This window comes from Symphalangus syndactylus, chromosome 15 (genome assembly GCF_028878055.3).
Source record: "Symphalangus syndactylus isolate Jambi chromosome 15, NHGRI_mSymSyn1-v2.1_pri, whole genome shotgun sequence".
Classification (NCBI taxonomy): domain Eukaryota; kingdom Metazoa; phylum Chordata; class Mammalia; order Primates; family Hylobatidae; genus Symphalangus; species Symphalangus syndactylus.
This window is the reverse complement of record NC_072437.2, coordinates 73,189,381-73,211,397: the sequence shown is the minus strand read 5'-3', so window position 1 is coordinate 73,211,397 and position 22,017 is coordinate 73,189,381. Positions and strand designations below refer to the sequence as shown.

Below are 22,017 nucleotides of genomic sequence, written 5' to 3'. Positions count from 1 at the left end.
GGATTAGAGGCATGAGCAACCGCACATGGCCAAGTATTGTATTTTTAAAATGATTCTACCTGGGAGGCTAAGGCAGGAGGATCACTTGAGCCCAAACGTTTGAAGCTGCAGTGAGCTTTAATTGCGCCACTGTGCTTCAGTCTGGGTGACAGAGCAAGACCCTGTCTCTTAAAACAAAAACAAGTAAAGATTACTTTGAGAAAATGAAAAAAGACAATTAAAAGTCTGGACAGCAATAGCGCATTAAGTAAAAGAGGTTTTTGTTTGTTTGTTTGTTTTGTTTGTTTGTTTGTTTTTTGAGACGGAGTTTCGCTCTTGTTGCCCAGGCTGGAATGCAATGGCGCAATCTCGGCTCACTGCAACCTCCACCTCCCAAGTTCAAGCCTCAGCCTCCCAGCTAGCTGGGATTACAGGCATGTGCCACCATGCTGGTTAATTTTGTATTTTAGTAGAGATGGGGTTTCTCCATGTTGGTCAGGCTGGTCTCGAACTCCCAACCTCAGGTGATCCGCCCGCCTTGGCCTCCCAAAGTGCTGGGATTGCAGGTATGAGCCACCGTGCCCAGCCAGGAGAGAGGTATTTTTAAGCTAGTCTTTGTATTACTCTGGCTGGGACAGAATATACATATTATCTTTGGACTAAATTGAATATGCATGTTAAAATGTTTACTGTGGTCAATAAGATATTAAAACTAAGAACACAGTTTATGACAACAAACTATGGAATGAGGAACAAAAGATTATCAAACCCTAAAAGAAGGCAAGAAAGAAAAAAATCACATGCACACACAGTAAGATAACAAATAAATTATAATTTATCAGTAATGACAAGTAAATGTAATAAACTAAATGCTCTACATAAAAAACTAAAATTGACAGACTGAATAAAAAAGAAAATCCAAAATTATGCTGTTTATAAGAAATAAATATAAAACTCAAGGGCATGGAAAGGTTGAAAGCACAAAGATGGAAAAAGTCCTCATGCAATGGCTCATGCCTGTGATCCCAACACTTTGGGAGGCCAAGGCAGGAAGATCACATGAGGTCAGGAGCTCAAGACCAGCCTGGTTAACAAAGCAAGCCCTTATCTCTACAAAATAATTTTTAAAATAAAAATGAAAAAATAAAATAAGTTTACAAAAGTAGAAAAAAACATTCTAATCAAAATAAAGTTAATGAAATTGATATAGCTATCAGAGAAAAACAGAATTTAGGGCAAAATATTACTAAAAGATGCTGGGCCATCTCATAATTATAAAAGGGTCGACTACAATGGCATGCAATACAATTTATACGTACAAAACAAAACAGACAGAACTACCAACAAATCCACTAGAGTGGAAGATTAACATGTAACTCTCAGTAACTGTTAGCTTAGGAAGACAGAAGTATCTAACGAATTTGATTTAATAGCATAAATACATTGCACCTTTAAGTAAATATCACATTCTTTTCAAACACATACTGAACAAAAACTGACAACACACTAGACTATAAGGCATATCCAAACAAATTTTAAATAACCGGTATGTACATATTATCTGACCAAGAGCAATTAAGTAAGAAATTGACTTACCATAACAATAACAAAAACTAGAAAAATTCAAGGATGAAAAAAATCATAATGGAAATCAGAAAATGTATAGGCCAGGCTGGGCGCAGTGGCTCACGCCTGTTAATCCCAGCACTTTGGGAGGCCGAGGCAGGCAGATCACCAGGTCAGGAGTTTAAGACCAGCCTGACCAACATGGTGAAACCCCATCTCTACTAAAAATACAAAAATTAGCTGGGTGTGGTGGCGTGTGCCTATAATCCCAGCTACTTGGGAAGCTGAGGCAGGAGAATCGCTTGAACCCAGGAGGCGGAGGTTGCAGTGAGCCAAGATCTCGCCACTGCACTCCAGCCTGGGCAACAGAACGAGACTCCATCTCAAAAATAAATAAATAAATAAACTATATATATATATATATATATATAGGCTGGGCACGGTGGCTCACACCTGTAATCCCAGCACTTTGGGAGGCTGAGGCGGGTGGATCACTTGAGGTTGGGAGTTCAAGACCAGCCTGGCCAATATGGTAAAACCCTGTCTCTACTAAAAATATAAAAAATTAGTTGTAGTGGTGACTCATGCCTGTAATCCCAGTTACTCGGGAGGCTGAGGCAGGAGAATCCCTTGAACCCAAGATGCAGTAGGTACAGTGAGCCACTGCAGAGGTCACGCTACTGCACACCAGCCTGGGCAACAGAACAAGACTGTCTCAAAACAAAACAAAATAAAACTATAGTTTACAATAAACAAAAAGCCAAAAGTTCTTTATTTGGAATAACTAATAAAATTGGAGAGGAAAAACACAAATATATAAACAAGCAAGAATTAAAAGAGAAAGCAACTACAGATGCCTTGGAAAATAAAAAGACATTAAAAGGATAGCAAACAGGGCTGGGCGTGTTGGCTCATGCCTGTAATCCCAGCACTTCGGGAGGCCGAGGCGGGCGTATCACCTGAGGTCGGGAATTCAAGACCAGCCTGACCAACATGCAGAAACCCCGTCTCTACTAAGAATACAAAACTAGCCAGGCGTAGTGGTGCATGCCTGTAATCCTAGCTACTCACGAGGCTGAGGCAGAATTGCTTGAACCCGGGAGGCGGATGTTGCAGTGAGCCGAGATTGCACCATTGCACTCCAGCTTGGGCAACAAGAGTGAAATTCCGTCTCAAAAAAAAAAAAAGGATAGCAACAAATTTATTGTGATAAATACAGCAATTCCAATCCTATACACATTTCTTCAAGAGACTACAAAACAGGAAACACTCTTTACGCCATTTTAAGAGCCCAGCATATCATCATAAATATGCCAATAGCAAAACCAGATGACGACAGTGGAGGAAAAGAAATTTATACGTCAGTCCTACTCATGAACACAGAAGAAGAAATCTTAAGATATTTCACATAAGGGAGGTGATGGATATGTTAATTAACTTGACTTAATCATTCCACGTTGTATATATATATTAAAACATTACACTGTACCCCATGAATGTATGCAATTATGAGTCAATTAAAAATATTAATAAAAAGATATTTCATAAACCAAATCCAACAATGGATGTTAAAAATAATAATGACGATAATAATATACACTGTGACCAAGTTAGGTATCCTAGAAATGCAAAACAGAGTTAACATTAGAAAATAAACAAGGCCGAGCGCAGTGGCTCATGCCTGTAATCCCAGCACTTTGGGAGGCTGAGGCTGGTGGATCGCTTGAAGTCAGGAGTTCGAGACCAGCCTGGCCAACATGGTGAAACCTCATCTCTACTCAAAATACAAAAATTAGCCTGGCGTGGTAGTGCACACCTGTAGTCCCAGCTACTTGGGAGGCGGAGGCAGGTGAATCACTCGAATTCGGGAGGCGGAGGTTGCAGTGAGCCAACATCATACCAAGGCACTCCAGCCTGGGTGACAGAGTCAGACTCTGTCTCAAAAAAGAAAAGAAAAAGAAAAAGAGGTCGGGCTCAGTGGCTCACGCCTATCTATAATTCCGCCACTTTGGGAGGCTGAGACAGGTGAATCACTTGAGGTCAGGATATCGAGACCAATCTGGCCAACATGGCAAAACCCCATCTCTACTAAAAATAGAAAAATTAGCCAGGCATGGTAGTGTACGCCTGTAATCCCAGCTACTCGGGAGGCTGAGGCAGGAGAATCACTTGAACCCAGAAGGCAGAGGTTGCAGTGAGCTGAGATTGTGCCATTGCATGGCAGCCTGGGCAACAAGAGCAAAACTCCATCTCAAAAAAAAAAAAAAAAAAGACTAAAATAATAAGAAAATGAGTGATGAAATATGGAAGAGAGAGGCAATAACTAAATAAATCAACCCTATTACATTACCCTCAATTTTTTTTACTACATTGCCCCAAGTATATGGCATGATCTTTTGAGAAGATATAAAAGAAACCTGGTGGGGGTTTTGTTTTGTTTTGTTTTGTTTTGTTTGAGTCAGGGTCTTGTTCTGTCACCTAGGCTGGATGGAGTGCAGTGTTGTAATCATAGCTCACTGAAACTTTGACCTCCCAAACTCGATGGATGCTCCCACCTCAGCCTCCTGAGTAGATGAGACTACAGGTGCAGGCCTCCACACATGGATAATTTTTTTTTTTTTTTTGTAGAGACAGAGTTTCGCCATGTTACCCACTCCAGTCTCAAAACTCCTGGGCTCAAGTGATCTGCTTGCCTTGGCCTCTCAAAGTGCTGCGATTACAAGCATGAGCCACTGCACCCAGCCTGGTGGTCTTTTTCGAAAGGTTTCATTGAATACTGTTGAGAATTAGAAATTTTTCATTTCCCAACCATAATGACAAGGAGAAGAAAACTGACAAAAGACATTTCACATTCACAATTATGAGATAAGTCAGAAGATGAAGGCAAAAAGACACTTTTTTTTTTTTTTTTTTTTTTTGAGACAGAGTTTTGCTCTTGTTGCCCAAGCTGGAGTGCAATGGTGTGATCTTGGCTCACTGCAACCTCCGCCTCCCGGGTTCAAGTGATTCTCCTGCCTCAGCCTCCCAAGTACCTGGGGTCACAGGCGTGTGCCACCATGCCCAGTTCCCAGTTAATTTTTGTGTTTGTCATTTTTAGTAGAGACGAGATTTCACCATGTTGATCAGGCTGGTCTCAAACTCCTGACCTCAAGTGACCCACCCACCTTGGCCTCCCAAAGTGCTGGGATTACAGGCGTGAGCCACTGCACCCGGCAAAAAGACACTCTTTTTGTGTTCTTCAATGTGGTAGCCACTAGACATGAGACTGTTTAAGTTAACTAAAAATTTAGCTCCTCAGATATACTAGGGATATTTCAAGTGCCATGTGTGCATGGCTAGTAATTATCACATTGCAAAACACAAATACAGAATATTCCTATTACTGCAGAAAGTTTTTACAGACTGAACTGCTCTAGACTCTGTCGATCACGGTAAAATGGATCACGTGTTATCTCAGACTTTGAGTCTTCAGATGATGATGTTGTATCAGTGGTTCTTAATTTAGGTAATTTTGTCCCCCAAGGGACATCTGGCAGTGTCTGGAAACATTTCTGGTTGCCACAACTGGGGAGCACTAATGGCAACTAGTGGATAGAGGGTAGGGACACTGCTAAACATCCTACAATGCACAAACCAGCCCTCAGCAACAAAAAGCATCCACCTGAAATGCTAATAATGGCAAGTTTGAGAAATCCTGCCCTAAATGAGTTTTCTCCAACTCAACAATCAATGAACGAACGTACTTCCAAGGAAAAAAATATGGTAATCTCATTCAGACAGTCATTACATGAGAATTACATCATTATCCAATATTCTGTGACAAGAACCCAAAACAATCTGTTTTGCTGAAAGAACATGTAATATCATTCTTTCATCTTTTATGATTTGTGTATAAAAAATTTGCTTGATAAGTTTGTAAGTGGGCAAATGCTAAAGGTAGGTGTATATATAAAGTTAATGAAAAACTGTTTTGATCACTCTAATTGCCATTTATAAATCTAAAAACGAAAATGATTTATAACTACAAAGCAAAGAATAGTCATCTTCTCTTCATCAATATCGTGTGCTACCGATGTTTTCCAAAGCATTATGTTTTGCTGATGCTAGAGCAAGAAAAAGAACCAGAAGTAATAAGAAGACAGAAACCTGTTAAGGATGCATTTAATATCTAAAATCAGTACTGCATTTTGACAGTGGGAATGCAATAACCAGAAATAATGAGCTAGAACCTATAAGAATTATTTGAAATGTGAAATCAGGAGCTGGGCATGGTGGCTTATGCCTGTTATCCCAGCACTTTGGAGAGGCTGAGGTGGGAGGATCGCTTGAGCCCAAGGGTTCAAGACCAGCCTGGGCAACACAGACAAACCTTGTCTCTACAAAAAATGCAAAAATTAGCCAGGCATGGTGGCCCATGCTTATAGTCCCAGCTACCTGGGAGGCTGAGGTGGGAGGATTGCTTGAGCCCAGGAGGTGGAGGTTGCAGTGAGCTGATATTGTGCCACTGCACTCCAGCCTGGGCAAGACAGCAAGACTCTGTCTAAAAAAAAAAAGAAATAAAGAAATTGAAATCAGTATTTACACATCAGAAGAAATATGCAAAGAGCATGGCCAGGCAAGGTGGCTCATGCTTGTAATCCCAGCGCTTAGGGAGGCTGAGGCGGGCAGATTGCTTGAGCTCAGGAGTTCAAGACCAGCCTGGATAACATGGCGAAACCCTGTCTCTACTAAAATACAAAAATTAGCCAGGTACGGTTGGTGTGTGCCTGTACCCCCAGCTACTCAGAGGGCTGAGGCTGGAGGACTGCTTGAGACTGGGAGGCAGAGGATGGCGTGAGCCAAGATTGCGCAACTGTACTCCAGCCTGGGCAACAGAATGAGACCCTGCCTCAAAAAAAAAAAAAAAGAGCAGGCTGTGAGCGTTGGCTCATGCCTGTAATCTCAGCACTTTGGGAGGCCAAGGTGGGCCAATCACCTGAGGTCGGGAGTTTTGAGACCAGCCTGACCTGACCAACATAGAGAAACCCCATCTCTACTAAAAATACAAAATTAGCCAGGCACGGTATGGTGGGTGGGGCATGCCTGTAATCCCAGCTACTTGGGAGGGTGAGGCAGGAGAGTTGCTTGAATCCGAGAGGCGGAGGTTGCTGTGAGCCAAGATCGCGCCATTGCACTCCAGCCTGGGCAACAAGAGCAAAACTCCGTCTCAATTAAAAAAAAAAAAAGAGCAAACAGACACACTCTAGACTTGTGGTGTCTAACACAGTACCCACTACCACAGTGGCTCCCTTACACTATCCATGTTACAAGAGCTCAAGACACATGTGGTTAGTGGCTACCATATTGGAGAGAGCAGATAAAGAACACTTCCATCAGCACAGAAAGTTCTATCAGCTAGCATTACTCTAGAAGAAATCTAATTAACTCAACATGTATTTATCAAGTGCTTACTATAAGGTTATCTTGATTTGATGCCATGTTATTTGATACATTAAAGTACAAAATAGCTGCTAACATTTACAGAGCATTTACTATACCCCAGGCACTATACTAAACACTTTTCTTTCAATGTATGTTAAATCATTTTATCTTTGCACTAACTCCCTGAGGTAGTGGTTATTATTTCTCTATTTTTTTAAAAAAGATGAGCTCTTGGGCCAGCCGTGGTGGCTCACATCTGTAATCCTAGCACTTTGTGAGGCTGAGGCGGGCGGACTGCCTGGGCTCAGGAGTTCGAGACCAGCCTGGGCAACACAGTGAAACCTTGTCTCTACTAAAATACCCAGCCTGGGTGACAGAGCAAGACTCCGTCTCCAAAAAAAAAAAAAGGGTCTTGCTATGTTGCCCAGGCTGAACTTGAACTCCCGGACTCAAACAATTCTCCTGCTTCATCCTCCCAGAGAGGTGGAGCGACAGACAAGATTTTCCACACTGCTACCAGTCAAACATCAAAATCACAAATCTGACAGGTTTTGTTTTGTTTTGAGACGGAGTTTTGCTCTTTTAGGCTGGAGTGCAGTGGCACGATCTCAGCTCACTCCAAGTGCTGTACAGTGGTGCAATCTCACCACAAGTGCAGTGGCACGATCTTGACTCACTGCAACCTCCACCTCCCGGGTTCAAACGATTCTCCTGTCTCAGCCTCCTGAGTAGCTGGGATTACAGGCATGCACCACCACGCCTGGCTAATTGTTTTATATTTTTAATAGAGATGGGGTTTCACCATGTTGGCCAGGCTGGTCTCGAACTCCTGACTTCAGGCGATCCTCCCGCTTCGGCCTCCCAAAGTGCTGGGATTACAGGTGTGAGCCACCATGCCCAGCCAAATTTTATACTGTGTGAATTCAAGCTAATGATTACAGCAAACAAAACCTTCAGATAGCCCAGCCTCTATTTCCCTAGTCTCATTTCACACTACTCCCGTCCTCATTTATTCATTCATTTTTTTTCATTCAACAAATATTACTGAGCAACAAGGTGCCAAGCCCTGTACTAGACACACATAATTAAGGAAAAGCAAACAGGGTCCCTGAACAAATATACATTAGAGTCCAGCAACAGAGACCAATGTTCATTAATCAATCACATAAATAAGGTGTTATAAAAGAACTACCAATAATTTGAGACCACCCTGGGCAATACAGCAATACTTCATCTCTACATAAACATTATAACATAGCCAGGTGTGGTGGCATGCACCTGTGGTCCCACCTACTCGGGAGGCTGAATGGGGAGGATCGCTTCAGCCCAGGAGTTTGAGGCTGCAGTGAGTCATGATCACACCACTGCATTCCAGCTGGGTTTTAGAGTAAGACACTAACTCCAAAAAGTAAAAAATAAAAAAATATAAATAAAAGAACTACACTGTTATAAAAGGACAGGTGAATCTCACCTTTCAGGCAGGCTAAGGAAAGCTTCCCTGAGAAACTGACTATGAGAGAACTGAAGGATGAAGTGACAGTGAAGAAAAGCATTCCAGACAGAAGGACTAGTATATGAGAGGCCCTGTGACAGGACACAGGACACAAGTGGGAAGGGCTGCAAAAAAGCTAGTGTGGCTGATGAAGAGAAAAAGCAATTGGAAAAGAGTCAAAAGAAGCTAGAAAGGCAGTAACTTATCCAAAGCCTCACAAAGTACAAACATTTTTAAAGAAAAATGCTTTATATTTCACAACATTTAATGGCATTTTCCCCTGCTTTTTGTGAACAAGAGGCCTTATATTTTCATTTTCACTGGGCCCTGCAAATTATGTAGGTAGCCCTGGCTGGAAAACAAAGACAGTGGACAGAAACAGTCTTATGGCTCGGATACAAGGCAGAGGCCACCCACTCACTATACTGACCCTTCAGACCCACTAAGAAAGACAAAAAAGATGAGGATATGGAAAGAAACACGGCCTCCATGGCCAAGCGCGGTGGCTCACGCCTGTAATCCCAGCACTTTCAGAGGCCAAGGTGGGAGGATCACCAGGTCAGGAGTTCGAGACCAGTCTAGCCAACATGGTGAAACCCTGCCTCTACTAAAAATACAAAAATTAGCCGGGCATGGTGGCACGTGCCTGTAATCCCAGCTACGCAGGAGGCCAAGTGAGGAGAATTGCTTGAACCTGGGAGGCGGAGGTTGCGGAGGTTGCAGTGAGCCTAAACATGCATTGCGCCACTGCACTCCTGGCTGGGTGACAGGGTGAGACCCTGTCTCAAAAAAAAGAAAGAAACATGGCCTCCTAATTAGAACCTTCGTAGGTAAGGCAAAGGAAACTGCAGTATTTTTTTTTGTTGTTTTTTGTTTTTTGAGACAGAGTCTCGCTCTGTCACCCAGGCTGGAGTGCAGTGGCGCGATCTTGGCTCACTGCAAGCTCTGCCTCCTGGGTTCACGCCATTCTCCTGCCTCAGCCTCTCTGAGTGGCTGGGACTACAGGCACCTGCCACCACGCCCGGCTAATTTTTTTGTATTTTTAGTAGAGACGAGGTTTCACCGTGGTCTTGATCTCCTGACCTCGCGATCCGCCCGCCTCGGCCTCCCAAAGTGCTGGGATTACAAGTGTGAGCCACCGCGCCCGGCCGAAACTGCAGTTTTTTGTTTTGTTTTGTTTTTGAGACAGAGTTCGCTCTTGTTGCCCAGGCTGGAGTGCAATGGCACGATCTCGGCTCACTGCATTCCCCGCCTCCCGGGTTCAAGCGATTCTCCTGCCTCAGCCTCCTGAGTAGCTGGGAATACAGGTATGCGCCACCGCACTCCAGCCTAGGCAACAGAGTGAGACTCCATCTCAAAGAAAAGAAAATAGAAACGCATGCAACACTCAAATTTACTAAAATGGAGTATTAATTTATGGTCTAAATTTTTATATTGTAAAAAATTCAAGCTATATTAAAACTATATTAAGCACTCCTTCCATGTGCAATCTCATTCCCTATGTAGCCATTCTTAGAAGTTTAGTATAGGCCAGGCACAGTGGCTCACACCTGTAATCCCAGCACTGAGAGGCCGAAGCTGGCAGATCACCTGTGGTCAGGAGTTCGAAACCAGCCTGGCCAACATGGTGAAACCCTGTCTCTACTACAAACACAAAAATTAGCTGGGTGTGGTGGTGCATGCCTGTAATCCTAGCTACTCGGGAGGCTGAGGAAGGAGAATCGCTTGAACCTGAGAGGCAGAGGTTGCAGTGAGCCGAGATCGCACCACTGCACTCCAGCCTGGGCGACAGAGCAAGACTCTGTCTCAAAAAAAAAAAAAAGAAGTTTAGTATAGGCCTTCCATTTCCATTTCTATGCATATACAAATATATACAGAACTTTTTCTAGAAAACAGAAATGGGATCATATATTCTATTCTGCAATTTTTCATCTTATTTTGAGTATCTTTCCATGTTCATTCAGATCTTCCCATTTTAAAAAAATTATCACATTTTAGATATACCATATTTTTTAAGAGTTCCATAAAATTCCATTATACATAATACCAGTACATTAAATCCATTTGGTATAACCGGACATTTACGCTGTTTCAATCTTCACTACAGCAAAGTACACTACAGTAAACATTTTTTGTGTATAAGCAAGTATCTCCATAAACTGAATAGATGGCCAGAAGTGAAATAGCTGGGGGTCAGCTGTATATTTAAGGCTCTTGTATCGAAAACTTGTAGCATACTTCCCTATACCTTTACAATGTGAAATACCATTTTATTCTTAGTTCTGTTTCTAGACTATTCTAACTTTCTATTCTTTTCGTATGCCAACGCTATGTTTCAATTACTGTAGCTTCTGAATACATTGTAATAGTTGCTACATCAAGTCCCCAAACCCTTCACAGACTTCCAGATATATTTTCTAATCAATTAATTTTTCTCCCACCTCAGAAAAGGGTGAGGAGGAAAGAGAGATTTTGATTGACATTATATTCAATTTAGAGATGAATGAGGGAGAAATTGCCACCTTAACTGGATTGACCTTTCAGACCAAGGAGCATAGCCTTCATTTAATTCAGCTCTTTTATATTCTGCAAATAAGCTGTATCATGTTCTTCATAAACATGGTGCATGTTTCTTATCAGTGCCCTATAATTTATTTCCAAAGTTTTTATTTCTAATAGAATGGGATCTTTTTTCCAATTTTAAGCTGATCACTGTTGATATAAAGGAAATCTTGCAACCCATTTATTTTTCTTATATCTGGTCATCTTTCCAAAGAACTAGTGGTTCCAACAGTCTTTTAGTTATTTTGCTTAAACTTTTTTTCCGAAATATCATATCACCTGCAAATAATCATTTTTTGACCTTTCTTTCCAATATCTGCACTTATTCCCATTTTTTATACTACTCTATCAGTTAGACCCTCCAGAAGGTGTTAAATAACAGTTATACTAGGATCCCTGTTTTACTTCTGAGGATATCATCATTTAATACATGGTTTCAGATAACTATTTGTTATCATATTGAGAATTCCCTTCAATTCCTAGTTTATCCAATTGTTTTAATCATAAAATGCTGTTAAATTTTAACAACTGCCTTTCAGGCATCTATGGATGATTTCAAATGTCTTTTCGCATTTCTTCTCTGGATCACTGGCTACGTTCCAATTAGTCTGACACAAGTCCAACTGCAAATACACATTTAATTGAACTGAATTTGAAATATAAATTTCCTATTAATTAGCTTTTTTGAGAAAAAGAATTCTGTTAGTATCAGTTTTCTAATATCTAGTGCCACCGCAGGTACTACAAGACAGGGCTGAAATAAACAAAAATGCATACTTACTATAATGCATCTTTCAAATAAGAAAAGTAGATTCAATTAATTAAAATTTTCATTTTTATGACGTGTACTGTGGTTACAAAAAAATAAAGGCAGTGTACCTTATACATTGAAGGTCTCAGGAAATATCTACTATATAAATGCTCAAATATTCCTCAAACTCACTGTATTTCCCCAAGCTATATTCTCTCAAACTATATTCCCCAAAATATATATCTCTACCTGGGATATTGCTTATCAAACTAGAAAACTCCAATTTATTTTTCATGATTCAGCTTAAGGGTTACCTATTCCAAGAAGCCCTTTCTCAGTCCCCATCTCAGCCTGAGATAGATGTTTGTACCTACTTCTATTATAACATTACCAACCAACATTTGCCAATATTTTTGCCTTTCTCCACTCCTTGAAAAGAAGGTGCTTCTTCTGTCTCCTCAGCATACACAGCATAGTGTCTAACATGCTGTGTTTCTATACACTGAAGAAATGTTCTAAAACAAATCAATGGCCAGAAATTGGATTCCAGATCCAAACTAGCTATAGGACAACAGGCATATCATTTGTCATCTCTGAATATCAGGTTTTCTTATTTATTTATTTATTTATTCTATGTTTTTTGAGACAGAGTCCCACTCTATAGCCCAGGCTGGAGTGCAATGGCACAATCTCAGCTCACTGCAACCTCTGCCTCCTGCGGTCAAGTGATTCTCCTGCCTCAGCCTCCCAAGTTGCTGGGATTACGCTATAGGTATGCACCACCCCACCCAGCTAATTTTTGTGTTTTTAGTAGAGTCATGGTTTTGCCATGTTGGCCAGGCTGGTCTCGAACTCCTGACCTCAGGTGATCCATCCACTTTGGCCTCCCAAAGTGCTAGGATTATAGGTGTGAGCCACCATGCCTGGCCAGGTTTTCTCATTTATAAGGTTTAGGAATATCTTATCCTATTTACTTCACAGGACTGATATGAGAATGAAGACAAAAATTTTTCTATAGGACTACAGATGTGCAAGTATTTTAGAAGATATTAACCAGATTCCACTACAATAAAATCTATGAAAACCAGTCATGAATCTCGTTTATTAAAGTTGGATTTACACTCACTAAATCCATCCTGGTTTAAAAGCAAATGTATGGGCCGGGTGCAGTGGCTCACACCTGTTAATCCCAGCACTTTGGGAGACCAAGGTGGGAGGATAACCTGAGGTCAGGAGTTCAAGACCAGCCTGGCCAACGTGTTGAAACCTCATCTCTACTAAAAATACAAAAATTACCCAGGCATGGTGTCAGCCACCCGCAATCTCAACTACTTGGGAGGCTGAGGCAGGAGAATCACTTGAACCTGGGAGGCAGAGGTTACAGTGAGCTGAGACTGCACCATTGCACTCCAGCCTAGGCAACAGAGTAAGACTGTCTCAAAAGAAAAAGGAAAAAAAAAACCTATGAAAATTACTTTTCTATAATGTATCAGTTAATATGTGTGCTCTGCACTATCTTATATTATCGCTACACACAATCACTAAGGACAATCCAAAACAACCTAATGAAGACAGGGCTACAAAACCAAGCAAATTCAAGACAATACATAAAGCGCTCTTTGGACTTCAAATGAATGTGGCAGCAATACTATAAGAACACTAAACTTTTCAATAATGTTGTCTCTAAAATCAAAACACCTCCTACATTTTAGTATACAGGAGGACGTGCATAGGTCATACACAATTACCATACCGTATCATATAAGAAACTCAGCCGGGCACAGTAGCTTATGCCTATAATTCCAGCACTTTAGGAGGCCAAGGCAAGAGTATCACTTGAGCTCAAGACTAGCCTGGGCAACATAGTGAGATCCTCTCTAGAAAAAAATGTTTTTAAAAAATTACCCATTCAAGGCTGCAGTGAGCCGTGATCATGCCACTATACTCCAGCCTGGGCAACAGAGACCCTGTCTCAAAAGAAAGGGAGGGGATTGGGGGGACTTAAATATCAATGCACGGTTGATGTCCATGGGTGGAGGCGGCTTCTGGAACTAACCTCTCATGGATACCGAGGGACGACTGTACTACTTTATCTGGCAGCTTATGCAATAACCTAAATTGATTGAATATAGATGCACCCTATTTAGACATTTTCCATCAAGTAATAAAATGTAACATTTATAGTATATGTTGACTGAGAACCAACATGGTTGAGTAAAAAAAGTAAAAAAAAAAAAAAAAAAAAGAGTAAAAGTTCTGAAAGGGGACTCTGGTGATCTCAGCCTCGATCAGCTATATCATGAATATCATGAATTTGCTCTGTGACCTACCTTGGGCAAGTCACTTCTACCTCTTTGAACCTCAGTTTCCCCATCTGTAGCATGGAAGGGAGAATGCTTAGACTTGGTTCTTATTTTTCAGTTTCTAGTCTCTCAGAGACGGTGATAAAAGCTCTAGACCCTATTACTAAAAATGTACGTTTACACCAAAAAATTTGTTACAATTTCCTTCTGATATTCATCCTAGACTCCCTAAGACCTCTATACTAAAATATCTAAGATTCTTCTATGTTCAAAAATTCTATGCTGATTTCCATAAAACGACTATATGAGTTACCTAATGAAAAATTAAGCAAAAATAATTATGAAATACATCACTATTTGCATTTTGAATCTCAAAGCATATTAACAGTTAAAATACAGCAATTTTCCATAAGATATATTCAGACCCACAGATGAATAAATGCTAAAATCACTCTGTTTAAAATATGTAGCTTAATGCTTAATAATTGAAGGAGCGTTAACAACTTTAATTAGCCAAAGATGAATTAATTTACCTCCTTTCTGGTCCCAATATCCTACAGCTTAAGAACCACAGACTGGTAACAGACAAACCAGAGTTAGAGTCTCTACCCCTTGCTATGTAAATTTGTGTAGATTACTTAGCATCTACATGTTGGAGTTTCCTTACTGTAAAATGAAAACAAAAGTAACAGGCCAGGTGCGGTGGCTCACACCTGTAATCCCAGCACTTTGGGAGGCCCAGGCAGGTGGATCACAACGTCAGGAGTTCAAGACCAGCCTGGCCAACATGGTGAAACCCTGTCTCTATTAAAAATACAAAATTAGCTGGGTGTGGTGGTACATACCTGCAGTCCCAGCTACTCGGGAGGCTGAGGCAGGAGAATCGCTTGAACCCGGGAGACGGAGGTGGCAGTGAGCCAAGATTGTGCCACTGCACTCCAGCCTGGACAATAGAGTGAGACTTGGTCTCAAAAAAAAAAAAAAAAGAAGATGAAAGCAATAATACCTACCTCACACAGTTACTGGAGATAAAAAGTAATATATGTAAAGGGCTTGGCACAGTGCCTCAAACATAGTATGTACTCAAAAAATGGTAGCTATTAATAATTTGGAATATAGCTTTCATATTAAGAAATAATACAATAACTACTCTACACATCTTTGGTACAAATTTCTGAATACTCAAGTGGAAATTTCCAAAAAGTCATTTCCTTTTTTTTTTTTTTTTTTTTGAGATGAAGTCTCACTCTGTCGCCCAGACTGGAGTGCAGCAGCACGATCTCGGCTCACTGCAACCTCTGCCTCCCCGTTCAAGCGATTCTCCTGTCTTCACCTCCAGAGTAGCTGAGATTAAAGGTGCCAGCCATCACGCCCGGCTAATTTTTGTATTTTTAGTAGAGATGGGGCAGATGGGGCTTCACCGTGTTGGCCAGACTGGTCTTGGGCTCCTGATCTCATATGATCCACCCACCTCGGCCTCCCAAAGTTCTGGGATTACAGGAATGAGCCACCGCGCCCGGCTGTAATTTCCTGTTTTTAATAACGTAACACTTTTTTCAATAATCCTCTCCTCTGAAAAGATAAAAAGCATTTAGACAAATTATTTATACAACATATGACAGATGGGGTAGAGTGGAAAGACACACAGCTTTAGAGCCAGACAGAACTGAGTTCAAGACCTAATTCAGCCAGTTAGTAATCGTGTAACCCGGGCCACTTACACTTTCTCAACCTTGTAAAGCAAAGCTGTTGCAAAGATTAATAAAATATGTGAAGTATGTAAAGCATCAAGCCCAATATCTAGCACTCAATAAACGGTACTTACTACTATTCTTCTCACCTACTCCTTTATAGGTGATAAAAGTAGCTTTGCCAGGGAAGAGGGAAGATATTGGAAAACACAAATACTAGTTTATATTAAGCCAATGACGAAGGACGCTGATTTTACCTGATCAATGTAAGAACTACAGCCGTGTTTTGGGTGGCACACTCCTTCCAGAATCTAATGAAAACAGAGCCCCTAGCTCCTAGGAAAATTTCAGGAATTTTACAAAACGCTCTATGTCAGCGATTTTTAAGAATCTTGTATTAAGGGGAATACTAGCTAGTTACTTCTGCTTAATTTGCAAAAGTGTGAAAACCTTCAATAGTCTGTTTTGTGACAAAACGTAGATTAAGTTAATATTCATAATGAAGCAAGTAAATCCTGCTTTTATTAGACTTCTCGATTTCTAAAGAAACAAAAATATCTGGTGTAAAATATTAGAACAACAAACTACGCTAGAATTAGTTCGAATATTCTTAAATGTGATGCTCAAACACCCTAACACCAAACCAAAAGGAAAAAAGTCCAAAAAGGTTAACAAAGCTGGCTGCATCCAATTCTTAGAAAGTCTGAATCAATCCAGCTATCAAATGAACCTCTAACTTCCCAAAACATCTACAAACGCCGAAGTCATAATTTACAAAAACAAAGCTGAGCCAGCAAATACAAACACTGTTTACTGAGTAACTGAACGTAGTTTATCCTTACTTCTCCTCCTTGCATGTAATACTTTTATCCTTTGACTCGGCCTTCTCAAATTCCCTTAGTAAACAACCTCATCAAACTGTTTATTGTAGTGTAAGCATGAAATCAAAGAGTAGCATAGACTCAGTTCTCCAAATCGCGGGAGCTTTAAGGAGCTTAGCACTAGACCAAGTTTTGCCCCAATGACCTTGGTCTCAACGATTCCCCTCCCTCCCTCCAGCCGGCCCGGCCCTTCCACGTGCTGCCGGCTGCAATTACTCCAGAGGTGGCTGCATGTCAGGGAAGCGCTAGAGGATCCGAATGCACAGGAAACAAGGATTGCTAACAGCACCCGGGCTGTGCCATCCAATCCCTCCCGACACCAACTCCCCAAGAGCGCTCACACAGCCCTACAAATTTCCCCTACCGAAGCCCTGCGGGGATAACCCCAACCTCCTTCCCGGCGCCTCGCTCTGCGACCCAGTCTGTGGGGCAGTGTGTAAGGTGAAGAAATCCTCTTTGCTACACCACTATATTCCCAAGCCCGACTGGGGTGCTGAGCAGCCAGGGGAAGGGGACAGCTCCTGGAAGGAGGGGACGACGGCAGGAGGAAAGTAGGATGAAGAATCCTGCGCCACGCCACCGCCACCTCCTCCTCCACTTCAGGCTCCCTAGAGGCCCTTGCCAGTCGCCAGCCCAGCGAGCAGCAAGGCCTGGAGTGGCAGGGCCGACAGGGGGCCCGCGAATTCCGGGGTCTGAGGGGCGCGGCGTCCTCACCATCAGAACTTTAGCCGCGTTCTCCAGCTGAGCGATCACTTCTGGGGGCCCCAGCGCCGCCGCCATCATGGTCTCTCTTCAATGACGCGCCATGCGCTGCATTCTGGGAGCGGGCGCCGCGGCCGGCCAATCGCCGCCGCGGCCCCGGAGTCTCACGCGCTCCCAGGGCCGTCGCAGCCGCTGTCGACGCCGGCGTCGCGGCCTCGGCGGGTCTGGCCGGGCTGCCGGGTTCCGGGCGGCTGGGAGGGGACTAGCGTGAGCCCGGCCGCCGCGCTAGGGCGGGGGCGGCTGCAACCCACGCCGGGCGAGGCCCGGGCGGTCTGCCCAGACCACTGCAGCCGCGCGCCCCACTAAGCTCCCAGCCCCGCGCATGCGTGGTGTCCGGCGCCCCAGCCTCGCTGTCCCCCCCGGCCCTCTCCCCACTGCCCTAGTACAGCCCGCCCGGGGACCCGCAGATTCGGGACGCCAGTTCTCTCCCTCCGTTCTCAGCCCTGCACACCGCCTCCTTTGGCTCCTTGCCCTTCCACGCTCCAGCGCCGTGCAGGATTTCCTAAACTTGGAATCGCTCTTCCCGCTTTCCCCTCCTGAGAGCGCACCTCCTTTCAAAGTATCTCTGTCTCCTGCTTCTCTGTTCCTTCTTGCCATGGGAGAACATTCGATAGAACGCTTCGTTTTCTTTTTTTTTTTTTTTTTCTTTTTGAGACAGGGTCTCACTCTGTCGCCCAGGATGGAGTGCAATGGCCCTATTTCGGCTTACTGCAACCTCCGTCTCCCGGGTTCAAGCGATTCCCCTGCCTCGGCCTCCCGAGTATCTGGGATTACAGGCGCCCGCCACCACGCCCGGCTAATTTTTGTACTTTTAGTAGAGACGAAGTTTCACCATGTTGGCCAGGCTGGTCTCGAACTCCTGACCTCAGGTGATCCGCCAGCCTCGGTCTCCCAAAGTTCTGGGATTACGGGCATGAGCCACCGCCCCTGGCCGAACGCTTCGTTTTCATAATGGAGGGCCTTGGCCTTCTGCAGGAGAGTCATCCAAATGTATATGGGCAGCGGGTCGCTGGGAGACCCTAGGAGGAAAACCCGTCTTTGGCTCTTGTCACCCTTTAAGGGCTGGCTCACAAAGGAGAGGGAGAAAGCAGGGACAGGAAAGCCTGACCTTGACTACCTGGCTTCTGAAATGCAGTAAGATCAACTTTGTCGGCCAGGCGCTGTGGCTCATGCCTGTAATCCCAGCACTTTGGGAGGCCAAGGCGGGAGGATCATTTTAGCTCAGGAGTTCGAGACCAGCCTGGCAACAGGGCGAGACCCTGTCTCTACCAAAAAAAAAAAAAAAAAAAAGCCCGGCATGGTGGCTTGCGCCTGTGGTCCGAGCTTCTCGGGAGGCTGAGGCGGAAGGATTGCCCAAGAGGTCGGAGTGCAGTGAGGCGAGATCACACCACTGCACTCCAGCCTGGGTGAAAGGCTAATCTTGTCTCAGGAAACAAAAAAAAAAAGGAGAAAAATCAGCTTTGTCGTGTTTGTGGAATCCGTGTTGAAAGGCATATTAGAGTATCAAGTAATTAACCTTCCCTCCAGTGCTCCAGTTGCCTCTAGGACATTCCAGGCAAGTGGTCCTGACAGCTGTTTCAGTATTCAAACCAGTGCTGTTAGGTTGTTCGGATCAGGGGTTTGTTTCATTTTGAGCTGACACCTACCATCTACATTCCTATAACTTCTTTTTGGTGCTTATTCTGCCTTCTGAAAGAACACAGACAGTCAAATTCGTTTCAGTATTTGTAAGTTTATTTTTTGTTGAAATCTTCCTGTTTCTTATTCCTAGTTATAAGAAAGCCATACTGTTGAGGTTTTATGTCACTGCAACAGAATGGCTGTGTGTATGTGTGTGTGTGTGTGTGTGTTATGGAGTCTCACTCTGTCACCCAGGCTGGAGTGCAGTGGTGCCATCTCAGCTCACTGCAACCTCTGCCTCCTGGGTTCAAACGATTCTCGTGCTTCAGCCTCCAGAGTAGCTGGGATTACAGGTGTGCACCACTACACCTGGCTAACTTTTGTATTTTTAGCAGAGACGGGGTTTCACCATGTTAGCCAGGCTGGTCTTGAACTCCTGACCTTAGGCGATCCGCCGCCTCAGCCTCCCAAAATGCTGGGATTACAGGCATGAGCCACTGTGCCCGGCCACACAGAACTGCATTATTAGCTCCATTGGAAAGTATGTTGTTTCTTGTACTTGAAGTCTCTGCAACTTGAAGTAGAGAAAATGAATTAACAAGGTTTGTATTGCTTGAGAAACTAAGTAAGTTTTATTTTATTACTGAAGTTTAAAGTGAGCCAAAATGCAGTTAATGGTCCTTTTTAGTAACTAAGTGGTTATCATAGGGCCTGAGATATAATAGGCACTCAATAAATATTTGACCAAGTATAGCAATCTACAAGAAAATTACAAAATGATTCTAGTTGCTGCAAAGAGTAATTACCAAAGATCAATGATATTGTGCAAATATGTAGATAAACAGTTTGTGACAGTAAATGTTTGAGGCTTATAATGCTTCAGATTGGGCCTTGGGTTCCAAAGTATTTATTTTGTGCAATTACATTAAACTTTGCACCTACACGTGTTTTAAGAAAGAGGGCCAGGTGCGGTGGCTTACTCGTGTAATCCCAGCACTTTGGGAGGCTGAGGCGGGCAGATCACCTGAGATCGGGAGTTTGAGATTAGCCAGACCAACATGGAGAAACCCCACCTCTACTAAAAAAAAAAAAAAAAAAATACAAAATTAGCCAGGTGTGGTGGCACATGCCTGTAATCCCAGCTACTCAGGAAGCTGAGGCAGGAGAATGACTTGAACCCAGAAGGAGGAGGTTGCCTTGAGCCAAGATCACGCCACTGCACTCCAGCCTGGGCAACAAGAGCGAAACTCCGTCTCAAAAAAAAAGAGAAGGCCGGGTGCAGTGGCTCACGCCTGTAATCCCAACACTTTGGGAGGCCAGGGCAGGCAGATCACCTGAGGGCAGGAATTCAAGACCAGCCTGGCCAACATGGTGAAACCCCATCTCTACTAAAAATTAGCCAGGCGAGGTGGCACATGACTGTAATCCCAGCTACTCAGGAGGCTGAGGCAGGGGAATCGCTTGAACCTGGGAGCCAGAGGTTGCAGTGAGCCGAGATCGTGCCACTGCACTGCAGCCTGGGCAACAGAGAGAGACTTCATCTCAAAAAAAAAAAAAGAAAAAAAGAAAGAAGTGTTGGGTGCGGTGGCTCTCACCTGTAATCCCAGCACTTTGTGAGGCTAAGGCAGGAGGATTGCTGGAACCCAGCAGTTCGAGACCAGCCTGGGCAACATAGTGAGACCCCCATCTCTACAAAAAAATAAAAATAAAAAAATTAGCCAAGTGTGGTGGCGCATGCCAGTGGAACCCAGTGACTCAGGAGGCTGAGGTGGGAGGATCACTTGAGCCGGGGAGGTAGAGGCTGCAGTGAGCTGTGATTGTGCCGCTGCACTTCAGCCCGGACCACAAAGTGAGACCCTGCCTCTAAAAACAAACAAACAAACAAAAAAATAGGCGCAGTGGCTCATGCCTGTAATCCCAGAACTTCGGGAGGCCAAGGCAGGTGGATCACTTGAGGTCAGGAGTTCAGGACCAACCTGGCCAATGGGGTAAAACTCCATCTCTATTAAATACAAAATTTAGCCAGGCATGGTGGTGCATGCCTGTAATCCCAGCTACTCAGGAGGCTGAGGCAGGAGAATCCCTTGAACCTGGGAGGCGGAGGTTGTAGTGAGCTGAGATTGCACCACTGCACTCCAGCCTGGGTGACAGAGTGAGACTACGTCTCAAAAAAAAAAAAAGAAAAAAAAAAAGCCAGGCGCGGTGGCTCATGCCTGTAATCCCAGCACTTTGGGAGGCCGAGGCGGGTGGATCACCTGAGGTTGGGAGTTCAAGACCATCCTGGCTAACACGGTGAAACCCCGTCTCTACTAAAAAATTAGCCAGGCGCGGTGGTGGGCACCTGTAGTCCCAGCTACTTGGGAGGCTGAGACAGGAGAATCGCTTGAACCCAGAAGGCAGAGGTTGCAGTGAAGAGAGATCGCACCACTGTACTCCAGCCTGGGCAACAGAGACTCCATCTCAAAAAATAAATAAATAAATGAAAATAAAAATAAAAGGGAAGGGAATATATTTTATCAAATGTGAGGATTAATTTGCTTCCTTTCAAATTAACAGTATTTTGAATTTTGAGACTTTATGAAGTGAGATATAGACATCTCACATAATGAAGCCATGAATTTCAGGGCAGAGCTGAAATTGTAGGATCTCAATGTTGAAAAACACCCTAGAATTTGCCTATCAGTTAACTTTCCTCCAATACCTGACTCTTGTTATTCTTTTTTTTTTTTTTTTTTGAGACAGAGTCTCGCTCTGTCACCCAGGCTGGAGTGCAGTGGCGCAATCTCGGCTCACTGCAAGCTCCGCCTCCCAGGTTCATGACATTCTCCTGCCTCAGCCTCTCCGAGTAGCTGAGACTACAGGCGCCCGCCACCACGCCCGGCTAATTTTTTGTATTTTTAGTAGAGACGGGGTTTCACTGTGGTCTCGATCTCCTGACCTCATGATCCGCCTGCCTCGGCCTCCCAAAGTGCTGGGATTACAAGCGTGA

The 22,017-nt window shown here is 43.6% G+C and overlaps 1 protein-coding gene across 2 annotated transcripts in view; it reads right to left on the bottom strand.

Annotated features, from left to right (window-relative positions):
- The window catches only part of XPO4 (exportin 4), a 126,449-nt gene extending 108,743 nt beyond the window's left edge, over positions 1-17,706 (bottom strand). For both annotated transcript variants that reach the window (XM_055245025.2, XM_055245028.2), the window contains exon 1: positions 17,361-17,706. In XM_055245025.2, the coding sequence (XP_055101000.2) occupies positions 17,361-17,429 (69 nt within the window). In that variant the 5' untranslated portion in view covers positions 17,430-17,706. The remainder of the gene's footprint in view (positions 1-17,360) is intronic.
- Between the last annotated feature and the right edge of the window lie 4,311 nt (positions 17,707-22,017).